The sequence below is a fragment of the Psammomys obesus genome, unplaced genomic scaffold, assembly GCF_907164565.1.
Source record: "Psammomys obesus unplaced genomic scaffold, mPsaObe1.curated_primary_1811, whole genome shotgun sequence".
Classification (NCBI taxonomy): domain Eukaryota; kingdom Metazoa; phylum Chordata; class Mammalia; order Rodentia; family Muridae; genus Psammomys; species Psammomys obesus.
Window position 1 is genome coordinate 3,518,302 of NW_026596125.1, and position 21,565 is coordinate 3,539,866.

The 21,565-nt window shown below is 47.9% G+C and overlaps 1 protein-coding gene across 1 annotated transcript; it reads right to left on the reverse strand.

Annotated features, from left to right (window-relative positions):
- Window positions 1–20,783, reverse strand: Got1 (glutamic-oxaloacetic transaminase 1). The gene is made up of 9 exons (XM_055591481.1): window positions 20,570–20,783; window positions 12,945–13,126; window positions 7,224–7,347; window positions 6,689–6,801; window positions 6,317–6,421; window positions 4,295–4,445; window positions 4,043–4,208; window positions 2,893–3,035; window positions 1–759 (listed from the first exon to the last, which is right to left on the reverse strand). Exons 1-9 carry the CDS (start codon window positions 20,685–20,687, stop codon window positions 620–622), a joined length of 1,242 nt encoding a protein of 413 aa, XP_055447456.1. The 5' UTR covers window positions 20,688–20,783; the 3' UTR covers window positions 1–619.
- Window positions 20,784–21,565: the final 782 nt, after the last annotated feature.

A 21,565-nucleotide genomic window follows, 5' to 3' on the forward strand; every position in this document is an offset into this window, starting at 1 on the left:
TTTGTCTTGATCAGCACTTTTATTTTTAAGGAAACAGAACACAACAGAATATACTAAGAAAATATCACAATGTGCTACACGTCACAAGGGCAAATAGCATCTAGTGGAACATTCGGTTAAATACGCAAATCTGTTTGTGTGTCATGATGTAAATGTTGGCCGCAGGTGACTTAAAAACGAATGTTCCATACGAGGGACACAACATGCAGAAAGATCAGGGAGACAAGAGATAGGGTGGACATGATTGATTTTAATGCCCCAGCCAACACCCACAGTCAAACCCGGCTCCTCGGACAATTTGATCTTTGGGACTGGACTTTGTACAGAGTCAAGGCTCCGTGGGCAGTGCTCCCGCAGACTGATAGAGAGGAAGGCAAGGTAACTACATCTCATATCAAAGTACTTTTAAATTCTTAAATAACTTTAATTTGCTCTGGATTCCAAAAGTCTCTAATCCTAGGACCCCCAGTTCAAGAAATGTCTTCTTCACATGGGGCCGGCTACACAGCAGCTGCTTCACCATGATTACTCTAATCCAGGGTATGTACAGCTAGGTTTGCGCAGGCAAGGAAGACGTGGCAAGGAACCGCTTTGGTGGCACGTATGCGCAGGTGTTTCTTCACTGAATTTTGGTGACGGCTTCGTGAATGGAGGTAGCGACGTAATCCAGGTTTTTGGTGGTTAAGCCGCACATGTTGATCCGACCGCTCGGAAGCAGGTAGATGTGCTTTTCCTTGACCAGATACTGGACCTGCTTGGCTGTAAAGACAGGAGGGCAGCACTGACTTAAGCAGTGGATACTGAGAGGTCACAGAACAGCTGCAATCTCCCTTCTTCCTCCTTAACACAGACAAGTGCTCAGCAAAAGGAGTGACTTTGTCCTTTTGTCCAACCAACAAATAGAAAATGGCCTACTAGATCCTGGGAAGACTTCTCAGTAGTTAATGTTCCATTTTCAGGATGTTCACTGTAGGACTACAATAGAAGGGTAGCTTTGAATCTGGGACTACTTCCCAGCCAGACCTTACTTGTTAGACATCCCTCCTGATTGAGAATTACCAGCAGACACAAGGATAGTACCCGGATATGGAAAACTGGTTACACAATGCCTGCTTCCTGTCTTCCCTAGTCTGGCTGCTTGGTCCAAAGCACCTAACAACTTCCATTCAGCATTTCATTTCACAGAAGGTTTGACAGGATCCCACCAGGATGCCCAGATGACATAAGAATGAGCCATTATGCTGAGCAAATACCCATCTTCATCCACTCCTCAGCCTCCCCGGATGCAGCAGGAGTTCCGTGTTTGCAGAAAAGCCCCACATATGAAAGGGGAAGGGAAGGCCGCACTTCCTCAGTCCTACCATCATTACAGTGATTTTGTTTTACTGTAGAACTATGAAAGAATTTTAGCAGATTTCTGCTTAATTAGCACCTTAAAGACATGGAAAAGAATAATAAAATCCCACTCATCACCGGGCAAGCTCAACATGCTAGACAGTGTTCTAAGCACGTCAGCATGTTTGGTGATAACCTTACCATGCCCGCTTCACAGAAGGAGCATAGGAAAAGTTCAGCGGTCCCCTCTGCCTCCCGAGTGCTGGAATGAAAGGCCACGCACACCACATCTGGCTCTATATGTTTTCTTAATAAAATGAGGAGAAAAAAAAAAATAGAACAAACTCTGTTGTTAAAAAAAATCATAAATAAATCTGGGTGATGGTGGCAGCAGAGCACACCTTTAATCCCAGCACTCAGGAGGCAGAGGCAGGCGGATCTCTGAGTTCAAGGCCAGCCTGGTCTAGAGTAAGTTCCAGGACACCCAGAACTGCACAGAGACACTGTCTGGAAAAAAAAAAAGAATGGTGTCAAATGCTAATAGTCAGGTTCAGTCTACGACTTGTCAAGTCATGATAAAACCTTTTATCCTCCTCTGCACAGTAGTAGAACAAGGCTCCATCATGGGGAGATAACCCCTTCTGTGAACCTAGAAGCTGACACCTGGTGTTCATTCCCTTATCACTTACAATTTTTACAAGTGCATACAGATGACTTCTCAGACAATGAATTCTCTGTCCCACAATCCCGAGGAAAAGCCACAGCTAGCTGAGCCACTTGCTTCTCTGGGGCAGCCCATTTCAATGCAAAGGAGTCGGAGGGGTCTATCATACCCTCTGGATCAGATCTTTCTACTTATCTGCTTTGGTTTTTTTTTTTTCCTCAGCCCATTTCAAGCTGGCACTGACAGGCCCAGACATACTGGTTGGAGCCTCTAGTGTTCCACCTCCAACAGAACCCAACACGTTTCCCTCACAAGAGCCACCAGCCTGACCGGTGAGTGGCGACTGCACCTCACCAACGATGGGTGTCCAGCAGGTACCCAGAAATTACTTATTAAATACATGGCTCCTCTATCATGAGGAACTGCCACTAAGAGCTGGCCGAAATCATGCCCATTGGATTTCCAATCAGCTTTTAAAACCCACCCAATGTTTAAATTTATGACAAGGAGAGAGAACTCTGCAACATCTTTTCAAGGATACTACCTGGAGCCTATAAAAGACCTACTGAGAATTCGGTCCCTAAGGTGGTATTTATACTAATGATTAAGGTAAAGCCAATCCACAAGAAACTAGTTATAAATTAAAGATCCAGGTTACAAATCCTGCTGTTTCCAGCTAGCCACTTTCTAACCCATAAAAATAAAATACCAAAATCATGGGTCAGGAGGGTGGACCACAACAATGCCCTGGAGACTCGAGGTGCAAGGGATGTACATGGAGAAAACCGAACTTATTCTGGCCCAAAGCGACATCTAACCAATCAGCAACGGCTGGCTAAGAACGTCTGTGTCATGCGCACACACAGGCTCAGAGTGTCAGGAGGGCCACTTACGGTTCAACCCAGTGAAGCTGAACATTCCGATCTGATCAGTGATGTGAGACCAGGTCCCAGGAGTCTTGAGATATTCTAATCGTGCCCTGAGTTCAGCTCTCATGGTCAGAATCCGGTCAGCCATTGTCTTCACGTTTCCTTTCCTGGGACATGGGCAGCGGTTATCAATATCCATGAAGGAGGACGAGAGGAGTCACAGAAATACATAGCTTTTAAAGACTGTATTTCAAGCCAGGCTATGGTGATGCATGCCTCTGACCCCAGCACTCAGGAGGCAGAAACAGCAAGATCTCTGTGAGTTTGAAGCCAGCCGGGTCTACAGTTCCAAACCAACTACAGCACATAGCAAAGGTCTGTGCCCAAAACGAACAAACAAAAAAAACACCCTGCAATTTAGAATGAAAGCTTATCATAAGGTTATAGCCTGTCCCTGATGGTACCTGGGTTCCTGGACAGGTGATGAACAGCCAGAGACACAGAGGGAATCAGCCAGGACTGTGCTAACAGTGATGCCAGCTGAAACACACTATCATCCCTTTTGGGCTTCACTGGGAGGCTGATACCAACAGGATCATGTCCTCCACGAGGCCTAATTGCTCTATTTTTCATACACTTAGCCATTACATGAAAGCCATGGTCTTCTTAAATAAAATAAAACACTGGTCTTCGACCTTACCTATGTTTTCGCTGCCTGTGGTTCCAGTTATCTTTGGTTAACCATACTCAGAAAACATTAAGTGGAAAACAAGAAAAGATGTCCTAAGATTGGCATAGTTGTTGTTAAGGTACGACGTTATAATGGCTCCGTTCCTTTATGAGTTATTGGAAGTAGCCTTTCTACCTTATCTAGTCTACCAGCTAAATTTCATCACTGTGTATGCACGGGAGAAGGGACAGCTCCAACATGGCCACACTGCCTGGAGGTCAGCCTATCGAGGGCCTGACTACCATTGCACGGCTTCTCCACATCTTAGAATCTGTGCTCCCGTGCACACCTGGCCTGGGCCACTTTATAGGGATACCTGAATCTCAGAGAAGTTAAAACATCAAATTCTGACTCTCAAGCTAGAGGGACGAAACCTAGGCAAATTCAAAAGAACAACTGAGTTCTGCATTCCCACCCTCACCCATCAGAATGCGAGCCCCTTACCACTCCTTAAAGAGCTCAGGGTCAGAGAGGGTCAAGGCCACGATCCGTGCTCCCTGGGCAGGGGGATTGGACCAAGTGATTCTCACAATCTTCTCCATCTGGGAAAGGACCCGAAAGACGCTGTCGGATTCTTTTCCAACCACGGTCAAATTCCCCACTCTCTCATCTAAGGAGAAACGAGAACCCGGCTTAGCTGCTGCTGAGGTGTTGAAGGGGCAGGGAGACAGGGCTGCAAGTCTGCAAAGCACTCACTGTAGAGCCCGAAGTTCTTGGAGAAGGACTGGGCACAGAAGAGCTCGAAGCCTTCAGACACAAAATAGCGAATAGCCCACGCATCTTTCTCTAGGTCTCCAGATGCAAAGCCCTGATAGGCTGAGTCAAAGAAGGGGAACAGAAAACGGCGCTGCGAGGAAGGAAAGCAAGTCAGGGCAGGACGTCCTCTGGAAGCAGCCTCAGACATGGACCCTTCCTTCCCACTTGGCATCTGGAAGGAATTTCTACCCAGAACCTTGTATTTCTTGTCTGCATGCATTCATTTATCCACCGGCCACTCTGCATCTTGGTATTCACCGAATACCAAGCAGCAATGATTTTAGTAAATCCTCCTTCTTAACATTGCTGTACTCCAGCGTCAAGACGCAGCTTTGCCAACGGGACTTACTTCTGAAGCTTGGAGGCACTGTTCTGTGTCAGTGGGTCCCTCTGCAGGAATTCCTAGTATGATAAGCTAATTATGAGGTCTGGAAACTCCAGGGCTTCCTCACCTCAGTGCTGCCCCGCCAGCTTCTCTAGAGGAAGCAGGCTCTCAATTCTGATCACTCTCATCTCTTCAAAGAGTCCCCCTCGCTGCTCCTGTGCCTTCCACACTGAGGGGACAAACCTCTTCCCTCTCCTGAACTGTCCAAACCAGAAACCCGAGATCACCTTCACTCAAAGCCTGCAGTTCATCCCCCACCTGCAATGGCACCCGATTCCGCTATCCCAGACTCCTGAGGACCTGCTTCCTCCATCTCCCCTTCTCCGCTGCCACCTACTTCATTTGGTTCCCAGTAACTCCCACACTGGCAGCACCTAACTGCTTTCCCAGCTGTCTCGTTGCACTTCCCTTTAATCTATTCCACCCCGTGTTACCAGGCTCATCTCAAGGGTCAGCCATATTTGCTCTCTAAACACATTACTGTGCTCCCCTGGATCTCCCCCACCACGAGCCCCAGGCAGTAATGAGAATGTCCTTCAGTTCCTTAAAGGGGCACCCTGTCTGCCTGGGTGGGGCTGTGTCTGTGACCCGCTCTACCCCCTGCCACCTTTCCACCAGCAATCTCAAGACAATGTCTTCTCAGCTCCTCCTTTTCAAAACTCGGCATGGAGGCCACTTCTTCCAGAAAGGTTTAGCCCATCGCTATGGAACCCACCCACGCCGCATCTCAAAGTACCAGAACTGCTCCAATACTAACCCCTGAGTTGTTCTTAAACAGGCTATGTGTTCTTCAAGACAGGGGCTCCATCTGCTATGTTCACTACCAGACCCCAGTGGTACCCAACACCTAAAAGTTGCTTAGTAAGCATCCCATAAGCACATTGACGGAGAATACGCACTTTAGTTAGGAACTCTCATCTAGAAAGCAATCCTGAAGAGATAAAGTTTTTTGGGGGGGTGGTGGTGCACGCCTTTAATCCCAGCACTCAGGAGGTAGAGGCAGGTGAATCTCTAAGTTCTAAGCCAGCCTGGTCTACAGAGAAATCCAGGACAGCCAGAGCTACACAGAGAAATCCTGTCTCAAAAGAACAATTAAAAAAAAAAAAAAAAAAAGAAGGAAGTTTTACTACATACATAAATTGGGTCAAGGAATCTGAAATAAACTTAAACATTCCTCAACCGGTTTACCCAATCCTCAAGATGGCATATCCACGAAAGGGTCACATAGCTATGAAAAAAAAATGACGCTATAAACCATCAAAGAAATATATGTATATAAAGGAATAAAAGGGGAGAATGCTGCAAAATAATAGAGAGAAAACAATTCCACTTTTGTAAAACATGTACACATTTTAAAGACCACACACACTCTAATTAATACCCCATCCATCAAAACGCTCCTGGCGTCTGTTTGAGTGATAAGATGTATAGTTAATACTTATTTGCTTCTCTGGACTTCTCTCCATTTTCCAGACCCTTCAATGAGCAGGCTGTGCTTTTAAATAATTAAGAAACAACAACTAAAGAAGATTAAGCCAGGCACCCCACTTGGCAGGGCGCTCCGCAAGAGCCCTTACCTTCATGACGGCAGCGATCTGCTTCCACTGCTCTTGAGTCGGGTCGGTCCCGGTTGGGTTGTGTGCACAGGCATGGAGGACAAAGATGGAGAACTCAGGAGCATTCTGGGGAGAAGAAGGCTCCATCAGCCCTGACAGCGTCAGGGCTATCAGGAGACAGTCGGCAGAAGCCAGGACACAGTAAAAGGGCAAGGACTAACCATATTCTGAGTGCCTTTCACATCCCTCTTCTGCGCAATCACTCTCTTATGTGCTATTTCAGAATCCACTATCCGATTTGGAGAAAAAGTCTTAGATTCTCACTCATCAACTGATCCAAAAGCTGTCCCTGCTGCTCCTCAACAGAATTCTCTACTGTTCTGTATCACCCACCTCCAGATCACTCAGGAAACCGTCGATGTCAAGTCCTCTCTTCTCTGCATCCCAGTAGCGATAGGACCGAATGTCTGTAAAGCCGGCAGCCGCAAACACAGCATTATGGTTCTCTGCAAAGCAAGGGGACAAATGTTAGCTGTTTTTCCAGATACAAGGTGGTGGAATCAGAAGGAACATGGGTGAGCTTCAGGCCCTGAGGCTCAGCGTCCACCGGGCACTGTGGAGTTAGAGTGCCAGGAACAAGCTCAACCAGACTTAGCAGCCTACTACAGTGCCACCTCCTACATCCACTTCTCTGGCAGGAACCTTCAACACAGACTACAAAGCAAGACTACAGAGGATCTTGGCAAAAGGTGTTCCCAGCTGAAATCTGAGCGGCAGCTTTCTCTGGGTGCTGCCCTAATCCAGTGCTCAGCGACTCCCCAAACCCGGCCCTTTCGGGGATGGATTACATCTTCCCGCACTCCCTGAATGTCACAAGGACAGCCCTCCCAGCGGCTTGGCTCTCCTCTCCTGCACCTAACAGGCTCACCCCAGGTTGGCGACGATACATAGATGGGTGTGTCCTTGTTGTCTATGCCATTGTACCACCGCCCTAAGAAGTCAGCTCCAATTCGAAGTGCACCTGTTCCTCCCAAAGCCTGCACGCCTCCGACCTGAAAGAGAAGATTTGGGGGTCACGGTTGGGCAAGGGTGAGACAGTAAAGAGCTCTTATTTTGTACCTGTTCTGTGCATGAGTTCATCAAAACTTCCAACAACTACCGGGAGATCCTTTTCCCTGCTCATGCTTCAAGTGAGGAAACGGAGAGACACCTCAAGAGATGAAGCTCAGTCACCAGCCAGCAAGCAGGACAGCCAGCTCTCTGACCTCACAGTTCTGACTCCAGGAGAAACTTCCATTCTGAACACAGGTAGAAGGACCCAGGCCACGCTAGTGTGTGCCTTGGAAGTGAACTGCATCTGTTCAGCACCCGTCCAAGATCACTCCTTTCAATAGGATCCTGGACACATACTCCTAGCTGGCCAGTGACTCCATCTATCTACAGAGTACTGGTTTATTAACCCCTGGAAATATGTTCTCCCAAAGATGAGAGGCAGATTTTGCCTTCTTCTGCTCAGTTTCCCCTCAGCTTGAAGAGTCCTAATACAGGCGATAATGAAAGTCCTCTGTTCTACCATTTACAGACTGCCTTCATCTAGAGTCTTCTTTGGCCCCTCACCTACCCTGCAGAGTAAATCTGATGTCCCCAGTTGACAAATGAGGAAGCAGATTGAGGGAAAGAATAGTTCACAAAAGGATGGACAGCTGGCTAGGGTCATGGATGGGCATGAGTGGGGTCTTCCTGCTCTGGATCTGGCCACTCTGTCTTTCTGTATGTCACTCCGTCTACCTAGGTTTGGTTTGACCCTTCAGATTCAAGTGAGGCTTCAGCATAACTCAGTAAAGAAAAGACATAAATTAGATGTTGCCTAATATGTCTGCAAGATTAAGGAGAACAAAATGATCACACAAGAAGTCTGTAAACAAAAGGAGGAGGCTGGGGAGGTAGTTTAGTGGTAGAGCATCTGCCTAGCATCGGGAGGGCTCTGGGTTTAATCCCCAGCACCATGTACTATGGGGGTGAGGGGAGAGTGCAGGCAGACAGACAAATACAGGCATCCTTGAAGTGATGTAACATAGGCATGGATTCAATCATTATAGTATTTGAAATAAAAAGGTTAAATGCCCTAGGTTGTTCTAAAACTCTAAGCTAACACTAATGCTAAAAGATAGTGGAACAACAGTCAGGGAGTGTGCTTAGCCTCACCCTCCCTGATGTTCCAGGAGCAATAGTGTCAGAGCATGGCTACACAGGACTGAAAATTACTCTGAAAAAGATAAATCTACCTCATTAACATGAGCTACCCACCTTGGCACCCATAAGACACAAATACTGAATTCTCAAACTGTCATGCCCTAAAAATTAAACACTGGATGGCATCAGTGAAACATAAGCAATTAATAGAAACTGGGCGGGGGGGGGTTGGTCAAGAAAGTCCTATATTTGTAAAAAGGAAAGTCATTAATATCTGAGGAAATATATTCAGACAATTCATGGAGACAGTCTCTTGGACTCAAGTTACGTGATGGGTATTCGGAACAAAGAGCAAATCAGTTAAAACTAGAGGGCAGTCTCTGCATCTCCTTCCCAGGTTGACATAAAAGTGCCAGACTCTAGGAATGTGTCCGAGATCATAATTTGCTCATGTTATTTCACTGTAAGGCGAGCAGAGCCCACCAGAGGCTGTCTGTGGCCAGGGTCACACTATACACCTGGGTGCCACAGCATCTCTCACCTCATCTGATACACAGCACCACACAAGCTCCTGTCCAACCGGCTGAAGAGAGAAGAGTATGGAAAAGACCCGAAGCAGAACAAGATCCCAGGACTCCTTGACGCGAGGGTCAAAAGTAGAAGACTGAGCTCTCACTCCACGGAAGGGCGTTATATCAGACCTACCGTGGCTACCTGCTGTGCCTGCTGTGGCTCAGTAACGGCAGAGCCTGGAAAGCTATTCTACGGGAGAGGAAAACGGACATTTTATCTGAGTCTTAAAGTCTGAAAAATGGAAGTAGTAAGAAAGAGTGAGGGTCCCAGAAATTGGGAGTCCTTTCAAAACAGGTGGTAATGATAAACCCTGACAGGGATGTTGTATAAGGAAGACCTTTCTGCCTGCCTTCTGACTCATTCTTCAGGTCTTGTCTCCACCACTCCTTCTCCTCTGATTCTAGCCATACACCGGTTCACACTGAATCCAGCCTCCCTCCCTCCGCCATAGCTAACGTGCCTCCTCCTCCTCTCTTTCTCCAGCATCTGACTTTACCACAGTAAACTGAAGCAGGGGCTGTCTCTGCGGTCACCAGTGTATTTGCTCATTGCTGGGTGCCAGCATCTAGCAACATGCCCGGCCCTTCTGACAAGCGAGTGAATGACTCAAACATCTGAGACCCTCAGATGTCCCGTGAGCTGACTGTGGGGCATGTGCAAAATGAATAGGCAAGCCATGATCCCTAGCCAGGATCACAAACTGTGAGAGAAAAAGGCCTTATAAAATTAGACATTCTGTGGGGTTGGGGGCAAGGCTCAGCAGTTAAGAGCACTCGCTGCTCTTGCAGAGGACCTGGTTTGAGTTCCCTGCATCCGAATGGTGCCTCCCAGCCACCTGAAACTCTCCTGACATCCATGGCCACCAGGCATGCATGTGGACAGATTCATGCAGGCAAAACACTCGCATATATAAAATAAAATAAGGGTATTTTTAAATTAGACACTAGAGTATAGTCACGGTGAGTTCTGTTACTCCCAGACTTCAAACATTCACAACCGGAATACAGAGAACATAAATAACCAGCCACACCTGAGAAAGTGAATGACTCAACACAGAAGTGACCCTTGATCGGGTCCTGAAGGTCTTAGAGTTGGGGACTAGACAGCTGGTGAAGCAAGGAAGGGCAGAGGGAAAAGCCAGGCAGGGGTTCTGGGCCTGTGGGACTAAGGGCCAGCAGTATCTTAGACTGGCAGGATCCGGAAGGGACAAAAGGAGAGAGATGCCAAGCTAGAGGCCGGACCACACTCTGGAGGCAGCAGGTGGCGCAGCGAGCGGAGGAAGACAGCAGGTGGCATGATTAGCTCTTTTTATAAGGAACATCTCTCTATTGTGAAAAATGTCCTGAAATGAGAAGTAGACTAGAGGCCAGAAGGTCCATGACATTATTACAAGAACCTACATGAGCTGATGGTGGCTGAACAGCGGCCCCGGGATGGAGAACTTCCAGGAAAAAGGGAAGGGCTTAGCACTCAAGAGCAGCTAGTACCCAGGGTAATACCAAGGCCAGGAAGTATCCCAAAACAGGAACTTTTACTTACTTGATGCCACAAAGAAAGTCGTTTAAGTTTGTTGTATAATCAAAACAAAACACAGATGAACTAGACCAAGAGGGAAGAATGTTCCAAGGTCAAAACCATGAGCCCCACCCCAGGTTCTTAGTCTTTAAGAGGTCAAAACTCGGGTCCATGGACAGAGGAACACTGTCAACAAAGCAGCCGTGTGAGAATGCAGTTTTCTTGGAGGAAGCAGCTCCCACAATATGGCCTCTCAGTTGCCAACAACAGCCCCAACTAATTAACCTATGGCATTCGCAGAGATAGATAACCAACTTCCAGGTGCTCAATTTCTCCACTTTCAGATCTTATTAAGATTCTTTTCTTTTAGATGGTAGTTAACGCAGAAACTCACAACTGGCAGAGAGCAAATGTCAGTGGAGTGTTCAGCCACAAATGGGACACATACACACAGAGAGCTCAGGGACCACTGAAGAGGGGGGCTGGAGAGATTTAAGAGCCAGACATTAGGGAGGACGGGAGCAAGACTGTGCTCTGGACATGACAAGCCCCTTTTCATGGACTCACAGCAGCCATGCTCACCTATGGAAGACCAAGCCAGTCAACATTCTAGCACAGAGTGAGGCATCCACACGCACCCCCACTCTTAACTGAGGAGCTATTGAGAGTTGATGGCTTCTGGGGCAGGGAAAGGTCAGTTTTTCTTAGGACTGTGGCTCTTGGTAGACAGCATCATTGGCCTCAAGCTTGGCGTCCTTACATCTGTGAGTATATGGGCAGCACACACTGAACTCAGTGTTTTGTTTTGTTTTGTTTTAAGCACAGACACAAAGTTGGGAGGAGGGTTTGAGAGAAGTGGCCATGAGTATGATCAAAATACATCGCATGAAGGTCTCAAAGGATTCCTAAAACATACATGGTTTTTAAAAGACCATTCACTTCCTGTCTAGGCAAAGACTGGGTTTTCGGGGCAGCTTTTCCATGCCACCCCTATCTCCTAACACACATCTTTCCCACCTTCAGTTTCCTGAGCCAAGTCAAAGCCTTATACAGACCTCTAGTCCAAACTTCGATTAGTTACTTGTCTAATCAGTGACCTCGGTTCCAAGTCCTTCATCAGAGCCTCCTGCTTCAAGACACCCGAGGCAAGCCTGTGTGCAACCTTTACCTCACCTTGCAGTTCAGCTTATCAGGGCATCTGGAGAGGAAACACCTGCTGTGAACAACAGGTGAGGAGCACCTCAAATGACAAGGGTACAATGTAGCCCTTTCTATGTGTGACCTGGCCCTGCGTTACAATGTGGCCGGGAAGGTAATGAGGGTAGCCCATTTCAATTGCATAACACCTAACCAGACTACCGCTCTTCCCTTTGCTACCCATCCAGCCAGCTTTACCTTGTCCAGACAACACTTTCATGAGGTAACCCTTGCAAACTTCAGTCTCCTGGCAAGCTCTCCATACAACCTGGACTTGCTTCTGTCCACCTCTGCCCCCGGGCCACTCCCCACACTCCTGCAGCACTGCTGTCTCTACTCTGCGGTTTTCAAAGCTGGAAATATTTTGGAGTCAATGGCGCCACTCTTTAAAAACACTCCCCAAGCCAGGCGGTGGTGCACAGCTTTAATCGCAGCACTCGGGAGGCAGAGGCAGGCAGATCTCTGGGTTTGAGGTCAAGGTCTACTGAGTGACTTCTAGGACAGCCAGGACTGCAAAGGGAATCCCTGCCTTAAAAAAAAAAAAAAAAAAACTGGGGTTGTGGGCAGACAAGAGGGCAGTGCTCTTCAGGACTCTGATTAAATTGGCTTGGCATGAGGTTCACAGGGTCCAGGTTGCAAACCCACAGGAAATCCTAACAGTCGGCAAGGGCTGGGAGCCAGCATACTGGCTGGGCACACACTTTAGCTCCATTTACAGTCCCAAGGGTCTCCCTCTCCCCGGCACCACTTCCTACTGCATATAACCTGTCTCTGGATGTGGCCACATTGTCTGCTCACACTGATTAACCATGTGCTTGCTGGGCTGGAGACACGGCTCAATCATTAAGAGCACTGGCTGCTCTTCAAGAGGACCCAGGTTTAATTCCCAGCACCCACAAGGCAGCTTACAACCAGCTGTAACTCCAGTCCCAGGGGATCCAATTCCCTCTTCTGGCCTCGTTGAGCACCAGGCACTCATATGAAGCACAGACATACATGAAAGCATACTGCCCACGCACATAAAATAAACAAATAAATAAATTTAAAAGGGTCACCTTGCCTTCAAAGAAATACGTATTTATTAGTTCTCAAGACATAACTTCAAACAAATTGAACTTTATTTTTAACATTTATGGCTCCTAACGCAAAACTATCCATTCCCCAAACTCACCCGTTTCTCCTCGAGAGCTGGGCAGTTCTCCCCAAGTAAAAGTTGAGAAGCAAGGCTCCGGAAGTCTGCCAGACCCAGGATGGGCAGGTACTCATGGTTGAGTCTCCTGTCCTCAGCAATCCTCTGCTCTACCTTCTTCACTACTGGTAAAACCCAGGGCTCAGACTCATCCGTGCGGTATGCTGAGCAAGGAAAAAAGAGAATACACAAATCTTGGGCATCTTCTAAGAAAATTCCACCACCTTCTAGCCAGAGCAGGACTCACAAAGGGCATCCATTCACTGTCTGGGCCAAGCCCTGGGTGAGTGCTGGGCACACCCAACAGCCCTGCTTTCTCCCCTTGCACATCACACAGCTTTCAGTGTGATCTGCAGAATCAGAATGCTGAAATACACCTGGGACATCACAGATGCTGGTCCAGTGAGAGAGGAGAAATGTCTGAACTGAAGCCATGTCTGGATGCTGCTGATCCCGACAGTGTGATCAGGCCTCTATTACCAACAGCCCAGCAATTCCACCCCCATGACTCCCAGAGAGTTCCAGAAAAGCTGAGGTTGGGCATGTGCAAACTGTAGCCCACAGCCCGCATGTGTCCCCAGGATGGCTACAAACATGAACCCACGGGTCTGTAGGACAACAGCAATATCATAATGCAATGTCAAAAGGTTTGACACATCTGGCGTGGAGTTACTTATCAAGATCTTTGCACCTCCAAACACAAACACAAAGAAAGGAGGGGAGAAAAAAGAATGTCTGCCTCCTCCAGTTATAAAAATGCAGAAGCATGTCACACCAGAAGCGGATGTTCTGAGCCTGATGTCCAACAGCCGGTTACACAGTGACCCAGGACCCACTTAAACACATCTTTGTCCTCTTTGTGTGTTTTGAAATCAGCCAGTGTTGACCATTTTCTCTGTCCATACACACCAGGTGCCTCACGCTGCCTTGACCGCTCTAATTTTATCTATATCATGACATTTAATCCGGCTGCCCAGTAAACCTCTAGCACTTCAACATCTTAGCACATTCAGCGTGCTCTACGGCTGCTTTGACCTTTCCTCCTTCCGATCTCACCCCACACTACTCTGAAGTCCTGCTGGACTGCCATTTCAGCAGGCTGCTGCTCTGACCTTGACCCAGGACAATAATCATTCTGAGCTGATTCCAACGGGATCACTTCCCTCTCCACTCCACCGTGAAAGTCGGCCGACAACCCTCTGCCTACGCAGGTGAGACCAAATTCTAACAGCGATTCTGACTAAATTTTATCTTTACAAAAAATGGAAACTTGTATCTTAGGGTGTCTTACTGAACAACGCATATTTACTGTAAAAATTTTAGTTTAGCCCCCAAAAGTATTACAATGAACAACCCAAACGCAGCATCCCGATACGGGGCACAAATGTGTGTGTGTCCCTTCACAAAGCACGGATCATACCATCATAGGGTCTCCAACACGCAGGGTTTTTTGTTTTTTTTTTTTTTTTTTTTATGAGTGTCTTTCATCACTGGTATGTTCTGAGAGGTGATGTATCTTCATGTCCTCCCATCCCATCCTTTTTATCTGCCTAGTTCCCAAATCCCCCTCTCTATACACAACTGTTGTTAGCTTATGTATCATTCCAGAATTTCCCCATAACACAAAAGCAAATGTAGCTTCCTGCACATACCACGCACTATACACTGTTCTGTTCCGTGCTTTCCCCACTCGATGATCGCTTCATGCAAGTGCACAGAAAGAGTCTTTGTCCTTCTTTCACAGCTGCTTAATGAATAGACCAGATTTTATTTTGCCGGTCTCACGTTGGCCATCCAAGTTGTTTATAATCATCGGATATTAAAAATGCTTCCGCGAAGCATCTCGTATATACATCATCTCACACATCGACAAAGACATCTGTAAGATGCGGGTGAGATAGATGTGCCTGGACAGATACTTCCACGCTGATCCCCACAACAGTCACTAACTCACATTCAAATGTGAAGAGATGGGAAGTGTCCGCGTCCCCACCACCTCACCAAGAAAATTCCTGGCGTGAACGAGGCAGTGCTGAGGCAGCTCTCATCTGCATTCCTCTTATTGTGAATGCAACTGAAAATTCTTCATAGGTTGGGCCATTTACAGTATCACCCTGGGGTGAGATAACACTCTCTCGTGTATGAGTTACCAGTTATTAACCACGACTTCAATTATCTGCTATTAGAAACATGCTGGTGAATATTCCTATATCGCTAAGCATGAACATATTCACAGAAAATACTTCTGAGTGTAAAACTACCAAGACAAAATGTACACCACAAACAGAATATAATGCACGAGCCCATTTTATGTCACGTGTCTATTTTCTGTTCCGTCAGCTATGTTCCAGAAATGTGACATCTATAAGTCTGAGAAATGTGTCAGTGCATAACAGAAATGTGGACTGGGTTCCAAACAGCCGCTCACCCACCTATAGCCGAAGCTCTGCGCTAGTAAATTAATCTCAGAATATGACTCACAGCATCCAACTAATCAAACTCACTCCCTTCGACACACATAGAAAGTTTACATAACCAGGTGGAACCTGACTGGGTTTCTTTAAAGGCATACCAAAATGCCTTCTTCTGAGGCCGAGCTGCTCTCGGAACAGAGGCTACGTTCTCCGGCAAGTCTCTGGGGCACTGATTTTAAAGGGGAGGCCATGACTGTGAACGTCCTCGATTCTACCAAATCTTCATCCTTTGAAAGCCAGTTTAAAGTTGGGAAATGCAGACCTGCACCAGTCCTGAAGAAGAGTTAAACAAACTCGATGGCATGTGTGGGGACAACTGTGAAGAAATGTTCCCTTGTGGGAATCCTACCACTCAAGGCTATTTCAAAACCTCTTTTGACTCTTCAGGAGTCACAGAATGGATGTTCATCCACAGAGAAAGGACACCATGTAGACTCACCAAATGTGAGCATTCTAGAAAAGGCAGTCCTGTGAACTTCAGATCTGTAAATGGTATTACATAATTAATACAACACAGCTATGCTGTATGTTAATATTTATGATAATGTCACTTCTAAATTATTGTGAAACAGGTAGGAAAAAAAAAAGCCATTGTACCCCTGTTCTTACCATTGTTATATACTCTGAGCCATCCCCCACAAAAAACAAACAAACAAACAAACAAAACTGAAATACTTGAGAGTGAGGTTAAGAGTGCTGTGAGAAAATACAAACTGCCCAGTTCATCTGCTCCCTTCTCATTGACCAGTTTCTCCCAGGTTCAGTCCTGGACACAGCCCAGGGTGTTGTCTATCATCAAGGCAGGGCTGCAGATTCTGTCACCACTGCTGTGACCAGGTCGAGGAAGGCAAGCATCATGAATAGCCAACTGTTCCCCCTCTCCTCGGGCGTCCTTATGCTTGTCCTGTTTTCTTCCTGTTGCTCATCGGATTGTCTTTCACTCATCAATCAACAAGCACTCACCGGCTGGCCCAGGCACTGACTAGAAAAAGCTACACAGAGATCTCCTCCATCTTCCAGAAAACATGGCGTACTGAGCCTTTAATTCACAAGGTGGGTCAGGAAGATCTCACAGACGAGAAGTGTGGGTAGTGAATAAGGAAGGGTTTAAAAGGCAGCCAAGGTGAGAGGGACGTTCCAGTCTGAGGGACACCTGTGCAAGTGTAACAGGACACGGTTTGAGGCTCTGCATTTTCATGCCTCAGGAACAGGCCCTGTGGCGAGACCACAGGGGATTCATGGTCTGTGGGGGTTTGTTCTAAGAACCTTTTCTTCTTGAACATCCAAAGGCTGTGACACCAGCTGTTGTACACTTACAGACTCATCTGAGTGTGACACCACAGAAAACAGAGGCCTGAGAGAAGCACTTAAGTCAGAAGGCTCCAGAAATGATCCAGAAGAGAAATGAGAAGGACCTGAAATAAGGCAATGCTGGTGCGGGATAACGAGAAGGGATGGCCTTCCGAGGGTGTAAAACTAGAACCCAGAGACCAAACCCATACAGGCGGGACTGGAGAAAGGTTGCTGGTGATCCCAACATCCATCGAGTCTGGATAGTGAGTGGGCAGCGGGGTAGGCAGCCGATGGAGATCCAGAACATATGGCAATAATAAGAAGGGCATTGGGAGGAGAGAGCCAGGATGGAAAGCTCTCATAATTATAGACACTACTGGGAACTGAAGCCACAGTAATAACAAGGATTTACTAAATACTTTGTACATTTCTTTATTCTCATTTAATTATTTTAACAAACCACAAAATATATAGGTATTAGGAGCCTGGAAACTGAGGCCAGAATTATTTGCCAAACATCACAAAGATGGTAAGAGCGAGACTGATGCTACTGAGTTCAAGAAAAGCTCTCTCTCTCTCTCTCTTGCACGCACGCTCTCTCTGTCTCTCCTTGCAATAGGTGATGTCTGAGGGAATCCTGAAGCACTCAGCCCAGAGCACCGTATCAGGAGCCTTCTTATGAGCAAGCTGCTGAGCTTTGCTCTGCGACCCATGGCCTCACGGCCTTTCCTCCTGAGTATGCTTCCAGGACGGTCACACAGGTTACTGACAGGCCCAGGAGTCTTGCTTTGCAGAAAGGAAGAACAGAGAATCAGACGGTCTAACTAGCACCTTTACCCCTCCCCCTGAGGGCTCCACTTCCCTCACCTCTCCACACCCAAGGGTCCACATACATAGACCTCCGGGCCCTGATAGAGATCATCTAACCAACAATTCCATGTGAAGGGGTGAGAAACCATATCGAAAAAAACTACTAAACTAACTCGACCAAAAGAAAGAGTAAGTTCACATTAAAAAATAAATAAAAAAGGACTGGGGCTCTCAAGATAGTCTCCCAAGCATCCCCCACACACACAAGTGCTGACTTCTGATCCCAGGCCCACACGTGGAGCTGGGCATGGTCAGCTAACCCTAGAGGTTGGAGCAGTGGAGACAGGCAGATCCCTGAGATCACTGGCCAGCAAGGCATGGCACCAATGAGCATTAGGGTCAGTGAAAAATCACGGTCTCAAAGGATAAAGTAGAAAGCAATAGTGCAAGACACTGCCAACAGCTGGTCTTCCTATGAATGCATACGCTCACCACACACACACACACACACACACACACACACACAAATACACAGAGTAAATTTAAACAAATAAATAAATAAATAAGCTAGAAACTGCAACTGCACAGGTTGGCCTGGTGTGTCTCTCCCTAAAGCCAGAGGCTTTGAGAAACACTATGCCCATCAACTTACAAGCACTGTGCTTAACAGTGAAAACTGTGGCACAGTGCTGTTTAGTGACAAGAAAACTATTGACAAGAAGAAAACCATCGGGGGAAACCACCTGCAAGAAAGAACCAGCTAATGAGATTACAGCAGCAGTTTATCCTAAAACTGTCCGGCACGGCTAGACCCTGGAGAGTGCATCCATTACCTCTGGCCTTGCGAGGAGCAGCCTGCTCAGTAATCAACACCCTTTACAGAGACTGTACTGAGGTATACGTACAGATAGACAGGATATACAGATGCAGAGAGAGACCTTTCACTCCACTGTTGGGATTTATTTGACTGCTATCAGGGCAATCCATTACCCACACAGAACAGGTCATGATAATAACCAAAGGTTATTACGCAGCACCTTTCATTCACATACCACAATTCACATCACTCCTTGGTTTCTTGAGCCTGGGTTAATTGATGGCATCAATACAATGACCCCACCCTGTAGAATTACCCTATCAATAGAATCATGGGGCGTGCTGGGGAATCCTGGAGTAGACTTTTAACAAGATTCTAATCGTCATTCGGTCCTGGTACTTCATTCCACCTCAGCTTCAGAGACATAAAATAACCCTCATTAGACCCACCGATGCCAGGCACCCACATATTCTGCCTCCTCCCCCTGCACATCGCTGGTCACCCCCAGCCCAGCTGACAAGTCTCGAAAGCAGAGAAGAGGCCAGAGGGCCTGAGGCCCGAAACCTGCTAGAATCCCAGCCTTCCCATCTAGGGGTCAAACTGTACTTTCTCCCTGGGCTTCAGCCTCCTTCCTTGCAAATGGGAGAACAAGGAAACAACCTCCCAGAGCTGCTGTAGGCAGAAATTACACTTACAGGCAGAAAGAACTCCTGTGTCTATGTTCTTAGGTTCCCGGAAAAACTGACAAGAACCACGTCACCGCTGAGACGGGTATCTGAAGTCTGGACTGGATGCTATAGCAGGGAGGTTTTTGTGGGCCTGAATATTTTATTTCTGAACCAATGTCATGAATTTCATTTTTTGTTCTTAGGCTAAAAAATTTTTTATTCAACTGCTTTTAAGAGACCCACTTGAAGAAATGCCAAAACAGCAACAGAAATGGCTAACAGACCAAAGTACTGTGATTACATTTAACGGCCACAAAAACCCCTAAGATGGGTCAGGGCAACCGACCCCGTTAGTTCTTTTACAATAAACACTGGAAAGTTCTGAGCTACATTTAGATAAAGAGCTTCTATGGTCACCACTCTGATTTTCATTCACGATAACCTCTCAGTATTTCTCCTGTTCTACTGGCTGCTAAAAACTCTTTCTCTCCACTGGCTAAACAAGTTAACACTGGCTTTTTAATGCTCTATTTTGAAAAGTTCCAAACATACATAGAAGTTGAGAAAGTGGTATATAGTACTTACGCCCACACACCATCATCCACTACCAATAAAGCAACACTTTAGGATTTTCCCTCTCCTGCTCCTTGATGAAGTGTGTGTGTGTGTCAACAGGGCTATGTACACACACTTCCTCTAAGAACCTTGATTCTGAATCCCCCTCATGTCACCCTCGTGCTACAAAACAATCCCTTTTCTTCTTTCAGCCCTTCTAGCGCTTTCAGTTCCGGCTAGTTCCCCCGGCTCCCCCTTCTCTCCTTGGCTGGCCTCTGTATGTGGCCAAATGCAAACCAAGCTCCGTGGAGCCTCAAATATCGAAGTGACAGCTACAAGAAGCTCTCTCTCTGGAGGCTCGAATGAAAAGGGGTTTCAGAGCCCTTCCAACCCAAAGTCCCTAGCAGAAGGCTAAACTGGTTCAAGGAATACAATCAGGCAATGAAGATCCAGATGAGTGGGGCCCGGGCGGGGCTTCAACTCATCTGACTCACCTCATTCACTCTGGGAATAAACCAAACCTAGATCTTACCCCCCCCCACACCCACCCACGTGGCTTAACTGGCTGCCTAACTGGTACCTGCTGCTCACACGACCCGGACCACAGCTGCATTAGGCTAACAGCTCTCTCATTCCCAGTTCCCGGCTGAGCATGCCCCCAATGCTACCAGACTTCTCTCCGCCGCCCCCCCCCCCTTCTAGTCCCTGCCTGCCTCGCTGCTTTAGAACAGGTACCATAAAGAACGCAGAACGCAGAAACAGAAAAACTACGTTTGTGTCCCAGATGCTACACCTGTTCTGCGTGACCTTGAACACACCGCCTCTTTCCAAGGACCCCATAGCACCATCTGCAACCTCGGTGGGCTGGCGGGTGCCCCGGTGGTCTCAGCCTTGTTTACCAGGTCCTCTCTCAGGGAGGCAGCACACGGAGCCTCGGCTCCTCCCACGGTCCCCCCTGGCGGTGAGCATTCCAGGGCAGTGCATCCTTACCTCCCACGCCGAGGTTAACCTTGAGGGGATGTGGATCTTCCCGGAAGTCCGCGGTGAGCTTAAAGACCAGAACCGGGGGAGCCTGCGGAACCTGGGCAAAGACTGACGGAGGCGCCATCGTGACGGAGTCTGCCGAGACCTCGAGCGCGAGCCCGGAGCTGCTCGGTGCTGTGCGGAGCGCGGCGACTGGAGGAGACTCTCACCTTCACCGGCGGGCGGGGCAGCCCGCGGCTCCCAATGACCGAGCCGCGTCCGGAGCTTGGCAACGATCTTAACCAATCACGACCTTGTGACAAAAAAGGGTTAGGCGGGACGAGGCTCTATTACCCAATTCAAGAAGAGAATCTTATCGGAGGCTCGTATGATGCAACCAATGCCGTTTACACCGGAGGAGGTGTGGGCCGAGACTAGGGTGATTGGCATAGCGTGGACCAATCGCTGAGGCTTTTATTCCTTGGTGATGAGGAGGATGCGGGTGGCGGAGTCCCCAGAGGACAGCCTCCTGACCTTCTGCGGCCTGGAGACCTGGGGCGGTGTCGCGCCGTGGGAATAGCAGAGGCCAGGTCTTTCTGTACCCGCCGAGCAGGTGCTCGTCCCCGCCAGGCCCCGGCGGTGCCCACGGTCCTGAGCCAGCCAGGCCTGGCTGACAGCCAGTTTTCCTACATTTGTGCGCAGGACTCTAGTGGTCCTCCTGGACACGTTGTACCCGAGTCCAGCGTGGGTGACCTTGACCGTCTCCGCTCCGTGTCCCCCTAGAAAGAAACCTAAGAGAGCTGTCTGCCTTGATCGCTGGCAGGGGAGACCCTGCTAGTTTGAGAATTTTCCCACCCCACCCCGATCCTTTCCGGGGAAGGAGGCTAATCCTCAAGGACCTTCAAGGCTCTGGCGAGGCCTCCCTCTGCAGCATTCCTCCCGTGTGAGCTGTGTCATCGACTGGCAGACACCAAAGCTGCTGCTTCTTTCTGTCAGGTCAGGCTGCTCTGTCCCCTGAGACCA

Coding starts and splice junctions, on each gene's coding strand:
- Got1 (XM_055591481.1), bottom strand. CDS start 20,687: ATGGCGCCTCCGTCAGTCTTTGCCCAGGTTCCGCAGGCTCCCCCGGTT. Junction 13,127..20,569: donor GGTTAACCTCGGCGTGGGAG/GTAAGGATGCAC, acceptor TTCCTTGCTCAG/CATACCGCACGGATGAGTCT. Junction 6,802..7,223: donor TGTATCGTCGCCAACCTGGG/GTGAGCCTGTTA, acceptor CTTGCTTTGCAG/AGAACCATAATGCTGTGTTT.